The sequence below is a fragment of the Mandrillus leucophaeus genome, unplaced genomic scaffold (genome assembly GCF_000951045.1).
Source record: "Mandrillus leucophaeus isolate KB7577 unplaced genomic scaffold, Mleu.le_1.0 Scaffold510, whole genome shotgun sequence".
In the NCBI taxonomy this organism is placed as follows: Eukaryota; Metazoa; Chordata; class Mammalia; order Primates; family Cercopithecidae; genus Mandrillus; species Mandrillus leucophaeus.
The window spans coordinates 527,611-537,591 of NW_012105476.1; the positions used below are offsets into that span (position 1 = coordinate 527,611).

Here is a 9,981-nt window from a genome sequence, read left to right on the forward strand (position 1 = left end):
GGCGGGGTCCCCGCAGCACCTTCACCTGCCGCGCGGGGCCCGCGCCCGTCTACGTGTTCGGGGGTGGAGGAAGCTGCTCTCCTTGGGCCTGGAGTGCAACTTGGACATGCCCCAGGGTCGTGGATGAAAAATACATTACGGAAAAATACCGAATTTGGATGAAAGGCTGGGAGGCCGAGGGGGTTGCTGTCCCTTTAAGCCTGTCCCCGCCCGCGGGCCCTCGTGGCCTGTGGGAGGGCCGTGCTGAGGTGGCATCTGCGAAAGTTCCTCCATGCAGGATGGGTGCCGACGTCCAGAACTTGGTGAGAAGTGCGGAGCCTGCCTTCTGCTCGCCAGTCGCCTGTGGCCTCTCCTAGATTTCGATCTTGCGATCTTTGCGTGGATCAGGATTTTATTTTCCCATTCTGAACTTTGGTTTGTGGTCTTGAGCAATTTTACTTTTGGAAGAGAAGTCTGGATTTTAGCCGGAGGTTTTTTGATGCCCTCCATACCCGGTCCTGTCTGGTGCTTTAAAGCATTTGCGGGTCTCATTAACTGAGGCTGAAATGAAATTCTTCCTGGAGTATTACTGATAATTATTTTTGAAGACTGTTGCCCATTGACTATGTAGTTGGCAAAACTTATCACAAGGGAATCAACTAAATTACTTCCTCGTTTAAAAGCAAAAAAGTAGAACCCTTCATGTGAAGCCTTTTCTGTTGCTGTCAGAAACCTGTTAAACTTGTGCTAAACTTGTAAGCACCAGGTTTCCCAGGTAACACAGCTCTGTCATGACTCCACGTTTTGCTCTACACGTATTAGGGCGGAAAGGGGTCTTGCGTCCTGCTCTTCTTCATTTAGTTCTAGTTCTGTTTGCTGAAAGTTAAATTCTGAGATGTGACCTTTTTTGCTGTGAACCTTTACACTCTGGGAAACAAAATTAAGTCCAGGTTCAGGATAGTTTGAAGTTTGCATTTGGTGGACCTGGACAGTGATTGATCCGAGCTTCCTATGGGAAAAGTAGTGGAGAGAGGCAGAATCACAAAGGGACTGGGGCCATGTGGGAGGCACTGAAGGAGACAGGAGTCAGGGCTCACCTACCAGAAGGAGCCTTGGAGGAGAGTGGACTTGTTCTCCATGGCCAGAAAGGGGAAAGAAGTTGCAGATTTTGTCATAACGAGGTGGAACGTTTACAGCCATGCAGGGGTGACCCGGGCCCTGAGAAGGCCACGAATTTCCTGTCTCTGGTGGTATTAAGAAATTGGATTAGAGTAAGGAACCTGAGGTTCCTTTCAATCCTGATTTGAGCAGTATTGTTAGATCCAATGAGAATCTGAGATACCAGATATTTAGCCTCTGTTCTTTGGTAACTAGGCCTGCCCAAGGTACCCTGGGAACTTCAGATAGCAAGTGGAGTTGCTGGGTGGAGAGCACACTCAGCCTGCGGCTGTCTTGGGGTTGCTGAAAGATCCACATGGAACAGGATTAAACGCTCATGGGTGTTGTCTGTGAAGGCAGAGCCGCTAGCAGGACATAGCAGTGCGGGGTGGACATGGAGCTGTAGGGGCAGCTTCTTAGGTACTGCTTTGTTGAACCGGAGGCAGGTGGACCCTTGGGCTGCATCTCACTGGATTGGGAGCACAGAAGGAGAATGAGACAGACTTTTAAGAAAATCTCACCCAGAATTTCAGGTGGGGACAGGGTCTGCATTTACATGTGAGTCATCAAATGCTTGCTTAGAACGCATTTTTCAAAAACAAGTTTTTGAGTTGTTTAGATGATACCAGAACCCTAAATGTTAAATGTGTCTCTAGTTGTGAACCATTCGTTAGCAGCTCTGACAAACTGCCATTTGGAATCTGGAGGCTAGGTACCTGGTATCGCCCGTCAAACCAGTCTGGAGTTTTCTGGAGGTCTGCCTTCTGCCTTACCTGGCTGCCTGAGGGTCTCTGCTCGCCTGAGGAACATGAGAGGCTTTGCTCCAGGGTCTCCCTCAGACGCAGGAGTAGGTTCCCTCATGTTGAGACTCCTTTCAGTATAGGGTCTGGCTGGACTTGGCTTCTGAAGGGTGTGTGAGTGGTCTCGGAAGAGACTGACACTAGGTACACAGTGGGGATTGGCTCATCACAGCTCTGTGCTGGAGAGTCGGTGTGAGCTGACACGGACGGAACTGCGTTTTGCAGACTTGTAATGTGGCTGTCACTGGGCACTGGAGACTTGCCCAGAACCTGGCTTGATAAGGGGGTGGGTGTCTGGATTTAAGAAGTGACATTGGAGCCCGGGACAACCTTGAGTGAGAGACCATGCCAGGTGGATAGTCAGCAAGCAAGAGTGGGAGGGCGGAGGGTGGATGCAGGAGACCAGAGGCAAGTGTCATTGGATACCTGTTGGGGCACATTAGCCTAGAGTGCCCTGCCCCATTTTGCTCCCAGACTGACCAGACACTTGGAATCTCAAGGAGCGCTTGCCAAGTTGTGAATGTGCTACTGTGACACTTTGGAGACATTTTCTTACTTTAATCTTTAAAACTTGCAAACTAGAATTTTTTGGTGATGCTTTTAAATGGAATACTCTTGATCAGTTTGTCCTACCTTTCCCCTTCAGTCTTGGGGTACATCTGTGTGTCTGGTGCATCTGGGGCCCCATAGTGTCTCTGGTTTGTGGCAGGTTCCCTGTGTGACTCAAGCCCTGTATTTAGAGTTTTTAAAAAACTCATGACCAAGATTAGAATCCGGAAATACCACCAGTCTACATCCTCTGCTGGAAGGGCGAGACCCTTTTAATCCAGTCTACTGGATGCACCCCTTTGCCATGAACCGCCTTCTCCGCTCTGGACCCACGTGTCTCATGGGCAGGATTGTTTTCAGGGTGTTAGTAGTATTCACCAGTTGAGTGGGGCGTTCCTGTTACTGTCATTGCTTTTCCCATTTTAGACACATGCCTCACTCCTGTCAGCAGTTCCACCTTTTCGTGGTTGAGGAGCACATGTGGTCGCCAGCCTCCCCTCTCCAGAGTCCCCTAAGGCGAGGTGACTCACCCTCCTACTTCACAGAGTTCTTGGTCCTCCCCAGACAGCCTTTGAAGGTTCCTTTCAATCTTGCGATTTTATGACCTGGTTTCTAAATCCCCAGTGGATTAGAAAGGACTGAAGGACTTTTACAGGATAACAGCAAGAAGAACAAAGTAACTGCAAAATATACAGAGAATTCTTGAAGACAGTAGCTCTTGGTCACCATAAGCGCTGCAGAGCCCCTGAGGCCCGCATTGTGTTGTAGGTCAGAGCCCAGCACAACAACCCTTCTGGTTCAGCCGTCTAGGGGTTGTGTTGGGTACAGGAAAGGTGATGCAACCATGCAGGAGAACACCAATGGTTTTGTGAGGATTTTACTTCAAAATGGTTAAGTTTAGAAGTTTGGCACTTAAAGGATCACTCCATCAGGTCCCTGGAATCTGCAAGGTGGAGCTGGTTCAGGTTTTATTGTAATATGTTTTGTTTCAAGCTAATGGTTTTTTTTTCTTCTGAGAAACTTGCCTGAATATTGGTGTAACCAAAACATAAGTAATATCTTGACCTTTTCTGATTGGGAGGTAAAAAGATCTGGGTTGTAAAATGTAGATAAGTAACTTTTCTCTGGTTTCCTCTCTCTTCTCTCCCACTTCCTATCCCATACCAGCAAAAGCTGGCAGGCTGACAGAGGCGGCCTCAGGACGGACTTTCTGGCTACCGACCGTTTTGCTGGTAAGTTTGACCCTGTCTGAAGACTTCCTGTCCCTGGGCTGTGTGTGGGACCTGGGAGCACAGGGATGCGTATTTTCTTAGTCCTGTGTGTACCTTCTTTCTTTATATTGCACCTTCAAGTTTCTCATGGTTCGTCAGAGATGTCTCCATAGCTTCACCTCCCAGCAGGAACCATCTATAGACATGTGCCCCTTAGATGTGTCATCTGGCTTCCATCTGTTTTTAATCTTTTATTTCTTAAATGTGAATTATGTTTATTCAGTATTATCTGAATTGGGGTCTTGCTTCTCTTTAGGATTGCAGGCCTTTTCTTGAACTTGGGGAGAGGTCTTAATTATGTTTTAAAAATTATGCAAAATTCACTCCTTATTACTTGGCCTTGTTGTGCCAGTAAGTGATGCGTAGTTGTGTAAAGAAAATGGGTTCTTACTCACTGTAGTAGTTGGGAGCTCACCTGACATTGGGGAGAGGGATGGAGAGGAAGCTAACACTCCTACCTCAGAATGCTGAATGTACCCCAGTTTTCAAATAAGGGAGCTGTGGCTTTCAGAGCCCGTATCCTGCTGAGCACTGTGGCTGTGTTAATCTGAGAAACTGTGTGCCCTTGGGCCAGGTTCCCTCTGCTGCGTGAGTGCTGTGCGAGTGCTGCCCCACACCTGGGAAACAGAATGGAGAAGAATAACCGGTCAGTGTGGATCAAGGGCATTTAGCCCAGTTTGTGGGTCTGTTACTGTTGCTACAAAGCACTGAGGCTGCTTTTTCCTGTCACGCAGCTACCACTGACAACCACCTGGTTAAGTCGAGATTTGGGGGTGGTTTAGTTTGGGGCCTGGATGCACCTCACAGAGAGAGACTGGCTGACTTCTTGTAGCAACTGTCATGATGCGTTTTGTAAGCATGAAGAGGTGCAGCGAGCAAACCGACAGAGTAACCAGGGTCGCTGTTAGGAGAGTGATTCTGCCGTTGACCTGTGCCTGGAGCCTGGGCCAGGCAGGTGGCAGGTTCCATGGTCCCCCCACCCCTGCGGTTAGGGGTGGTGCAGACTGTGTCTCTGTGGCTCCTGGGGTGGAGAAATGGGTGCAGACTGCCCTTAAGTGGAGAATGAGCTCCTCCATTACAGGCGACTTTTGAGGGAACAGTTAACCAGCTGTATTTCTTCAACTTTCTTAAAACATGAGTTTTTTTTTTTTTTTTTTTTTTTAGTTTATTAACTATCATTAGTTAATTTTATGTGTGACCCAAGATAATTCTTGCATTGTGGCCCAGGGAAGACAAAAGATTGGCCACCTCTGTTCTAGGACCTCCTTTACTTGGATTTTTCCCCCCTTTTTATCACTTGGTGAGAGTTTGGATATCAGCTTACATCAGAGGTTGTGAGGAAAATAAAAAGGTATAGTTTGCTGGTAAAAAAGAGAATAAAACGTTTGCTAAAACTCTTAAGTTAACAATCTCATAGATAATTGAGGGTTGTACTTTGACTTCTGATTTATTCTTCTTTGCTTTAGTGGTTTTCCCGGATTGTGTGTAGGTGTGAGACCAACCATGAGTTCCGTTGCAGTTTTGACCCAAGAGAGTTTTGCTGAACACCGAAGTGGGCTGGTTCCGCAACAAATCAAAGGTGACAGCCCTTTTATGTGCTCTTCCTGGCGATGTCTAAGGCATTGCTCCCTCTGAAGCCTTCACCAAATCCCATGCCCTTTCTAGAAGTACCTTTTGGCCCTGTGGTTGTAGGGCAGGGAGGACCACCATCTGGCGCACTGTTTTTGCGCTGCCGTGTGTGCAGGAGCAGCTGGCCAGGCATGAGGAAATGAATCAGACACAGTGAGATTTAGAATGTGGACAGCTTTCTGGAAAACCAGCGAATTTGACCGTTGGTAATTAATGCGGTTCTTTTCACAACTGCTTTTCCTAATTGCAGTGAACTAAAATCTGGGCTGTGAAGCATCCCAGAGCAGTGGTTAAGCCTTGAGAATGAGGGCTGGACCCTGGCCTCGGAGTTCTCGAACGCCACTGGCTGGGATTAAGAGCAGCACTGTACAGTAGAATAGACTACAGGCCATGTGTACAATTTTTAGGATTCTCTAGTACTTATTAAAAGGGAACAGGTGGAATTAATTTTGATATTTTACCCCAATATGTCTAATACATTGTCATTTCAGCATATCTAATGTAAAAAAAAAAAAAAAGGAAAATCCATTGATATTTGAGATTATTTCTCTTCAAAATCTGATGTGTATTTACAACGGCGGGACATTTCCTTCCATTTGAATGCCAAATTTTCATCCAAAATCCTTGATATGTGTTTAGATGTTATAAAATCTTCATTTGAAAGAGCAGGTTGTTCCAAACACACTTAAAAGTTTTCCAGTAACTAAATTGAGTATTAGTTATTAAAATTAATTAAAATATAAAATTCACTTTTCCTTAATCACACTAGCCACATTTCACAAGCTCATTTCTAGTGGCTGCTGTGTTGGGTGTTGGAACCCCAGAGCTGCTTTGTTCCGGGGGCTTGGGATCTTCCTACTGGAGCCGGCTTCCCTGTGAAGTCTGTGTTTCCCTTTCTAGAGAGGGAAGACAGCACTGAGAGAATGCACCCACCTGTCGTGTCAGCACTGTCGGGTAGGAGCGTACAGCTTGGAAGTTGATGGGCCTGGACTCGGGCATGAGCCCGTCTGATTCCAGAGGTCATCCCCCTGTCCTCTGTCACATCCATTCATGGTGTATTTCACTGGGCCTTGGTATTGCCAAGACACTGTGCTCAGCCCTGGGGATTTGGGGTTATCCAAAACAGTCACACCCTTGATTTCATGGAGATAGTGGCCAATGGCACAAAAACATGAACAAATAGGGCACTGTGGAAGATGGAAGTGATAATCAGGGAACCTGATTTCCACAAGCCTTGCTGTCCTCTGCCTTGGGCTGGGCAGGGCAGGGGGAGATCAGTGGCGACAATTCCCACAGCAGCCTTTTTTCTTTTCTTTTTTTTTCTTTGAGACAGAGTTTTGCTCTTATTGCCCAGGCCGGAGTGCAGTGGTGCAATCTAGGCTCACTGCAACCTCTGCCTCCCTGGTTCAAGCGATTTTGCTGCCTCAGCCTCCTGAGTAGCTGGGATTACAGGCATGTGCCACCACGCCTGGCTAATTTGTATTATTAGTAGAGACAGGGTTTCTCCATGTTGGTCAGGCTGATCTCGAACTCCTGACCTCAGGTGATCTGCCCGCCTCAGCCTCCCAAAGTGCTGGGATTACAGGTGTGAGCCACCGTGCCCGGCCTCCCCGGCAATCATTTTTAACCTTGTATGTTACAGTGGAAAATCAGAGTTTGCTTCAAAGGCAATTCTCACAGGTGGTGCTGGGTAGGAGGACCATTGTTTTGCAAATGTAAGGGTCTGCTTTGTGTCTGGCATTGTCGGAGTTGTGATTTTTTAAAGTATGTTATTAGACTCTAGAGGACTTAAAAATTGACGTAGCAAGGCTTGCTTTCACGGGGCTCACCCCGTTAGGGGAGTGGGGCTCACTGTGTCTGAGCTGATGTTTACTGGGGAGGCCGTGTGGATTGGAGGTAGGTTCACTGTCAGAGACTGGAAGTCTCTGACCTCCTCAAGCTCTCACACTCAGGGTGCTGGGCCTGGTGACCTCCTGGGGCCTTTTCACTATGAATTAGAAGAGGGGTGGGGGGAGTTGTCCCTGGAGCATTTGGTGTTTCTTGTTTGTTTGTCTGTTTTTAAGCACTAAAACCCTTAAAAGTGTGTTTCATGTAATGCTAAAAGTAGCGCTTCCCCTTTATCTGTGTTGGCTGGCCCAGTTGCCACTCTAAATTCAGAAGAGGAAAGCGACCCTCCAACCTACAAGGATGCCTTCCCGCCACTTCCTGAGAAAGCTGCTTGCCTGGAGAGTGCCCAGGAACCCGCTGGAGCCTGGGGAAACAAGATCCGGCCCATCAAGGCTTCTGTCATCACTCAGGTAGAAACACCATTCTTTCTTGCCTTTGAAAATTTTATCATGCAACATGTCCATGTAAATGTTTTAATTTTTTTGTTTTGTTTTTGAGGCAGAGTCTCGCTCTGTCACGCAGGCTAGAGTGCAGTGGCACGATCTCGGCTCGCTGCAAGCTCCGCCTCCCAGGTTCACGCCGTTCTCCTGCCTCAGCCTCCCAAGTAGCTGGGACTACAGGCGCCCGCCGCCACACCCGGCTAATTTTTGTATTTTTAGTACAGACAGGGTTTCACCATGTTAACCAGGGTGGTCTCGATCTCCTGACCTCGTGATCCGCCCTCTTCGGCCTCCCAAAGTGCTGAGATTACAGGCATGAGCCACCGCACCCAGCCAATTTTTAAAATGTTTAAAAATTCATTGCTGTTCTTTCTTAACCTATCCTTCCAAGCATAGAGTTTCTGAACATGCAAGATTGAGAATGCTTTGAGTAGCTAAAGGGAGAAGGCCTTCACGTTAAATCATCCCCCATCCCAGACATGTTTCTGTTGACCATTTGTCTCGTGTCCACCCTGGATACTAGCACTCAGCAGGACTGGCACGTGGTCGGTTTGCAGGCAGTGTTTGTCAGATGAATGGGTCCTGTTTTCTGTTCTCTATTCATCGTCCCACTTTCTTGGAGCAGTTAACCAGTTTCCTGGTTTTCGTTGGCTTCACTAGCCATTCTCTCTGCTACCTGAATTTGAGATGTTGGTGAGTTTCAAAACTTTTATATAAACTCATATCTTCTGGTCATGGTGGAAAATTATCATCTCTCTGCCAGTGTTGTCCCTGAAATTAGGCTCATAAACAGCTGCATCCCAGTCCTTCCATTCTCACCTGTCTGCTATCTTGTTAGTGGTTTTGTTAAATGTACCGCTGTCTACTTGGTAACTGTGGTCTCAAACCAGGGTAGTTGATCCCCTTGCTTCTACGTTGTCCCTCCTCAGTTCTTCTCCATAAAGCAATGGGAGGGACCCTGCGCCGTCAAGCAGAATATGCCTCCTGCTGAAACCCTGTGTTGACTTTTACTCCGGGTGGGATGGGTGATCCTCTGAACTGTGCCCCTCTGGTGTGCTCATCAGGTGCCCCATCTACCTCCTCGGCTTTCCTGCCTGTACACCCGTAGTTCCCTCACCTCTTAGCATGGATAGCTGCCTCGTGCTTCAGGAAGGTGTTTCCTGGCCGTCCCCAGGCTCCACCTCCCACTTTCTCTCAAACTCTCTTCCCCCTGTTGATTTCATCACAGCACTTGCTAGCTGCCTCATCCATTTGTGCCGCCGATGTAGTTCTCTCCTCCTTAGGATGCCAGCCTCTTGACCTTGGCACTTTCTCCGTGTCTTTCAGCTGCTTTATCCCAGGGCTTCGAGCAGTGCCTGTGGGCAGGGTGGGGCTACTTTGTGAGTGGATGGTGATGAACACATGTTCTTTACTCCCTGTCTGTTGGCTTTCTTTTAATCTCTTAACCTTCCCTTTTTTGATCTTTTTTGAACAGGTGTTCCATGTACCCCTGGAGGAGAGAAAATATAAGGATATGAACCAATTTGGAGAAGGTGAACAAGCAAAAATCTGCCTTGAGATCATGCAGAGAACCGGTGCTCACTTGGAGCTGTCTTTGGCCAAAGACCAAGGCCTCTCCATCATGGTGTCAGGAAAGCTGGATGCTGTCATGAAAGCTCGGAAGGACATTGTTGCTAGACTGCAGACTCAGGTGGGTAGCCTGAGGCCTACTTCTCCCCAGTGACTGTGTACCCATTCCATTACTTGGCTCCTGATGCAGGCTAGAACTTCACTGGACCCTTCTGCCAGTGGGACAGTTCAATCTTTCGGAGGTGGGACAGCAACATTCAGAGTCCTCTGGCATTTTTAGTGGAAAAGACTCACTAAACTAATAATAGAACTGGGACACTTACCATTTTTGCTCTTTGAGTGAATGAACTTGAAAGTAATAATAATTTTTTTTGTTTTAAGAGACAAAGTCTCACTTTGTTGTCCAGGCTCTTGTGCAGTGGCACTTCACAGGTGTGGTTACAGTACACTGTGGCCTTGAGCTCCTGGGCTCAGGCAGTCCCCCTCCTAGCCTCCCAGTTAGCTGGGATTACAGACACACCACCACATCTGGCCAAATTGAAAATTAGAAGCTTGTCCCAGAGTTTGAGACACTTAAAAGAAACTGGGCTTGCTGAGTGGTGAAGATGGTGGTCCCCATCGCTTTGCTGGTGTGTTCATTGACTGCATGTTAATAGGCCCCAGATTTAGGAGATTACAAGTTCAAATTATATATATATA

The 9,981-nt window shown here is 47.6% G+C and overlaps 1 protein-coding gene across 2 annotated transcripts in view; it reads left to right on the forward strand.

Moving 5' to 3' along the window:
- HDLBP (high density lipoprotein binding protein) overlaps window positions 1-9,981 on the forward strand; it is a 90,832-nt gene that overhangs the window by 45,672 nt on the left and 35,179 nt on the right. Inside the window, exons 2-6 of one of the 2 annotated variants that reach the window (XM_011996373.1) lie at window positions 3,654-3,718; window positions 4,492-4,623; window positions 5,224-5,336; window positions 7,526-7,683; window positions 9,188-9,403. In XM_011996373.1, coding sequence (XP_011851763.1) covers window positions 4,598-4,623; window positions 5,224-5,336; window positions 7,526-7,683; window positions 9,188-9,403 — 513 coding nt within the window. In that variant the 5' untranslated portion in view covers window positions 3,654-3,718; window positions 4,492-4,597. The remainder of the gene's footprint in view (window positions 1-3,653; window positions 3,719-4,491; window positions 4,624-5,223; window positions 5,337-7,525; window positions 7,684-9,187; window positions 9,404-9,981) is intronic. The other variant, XM_011996375.1, reaches the window with a different exon arrangement.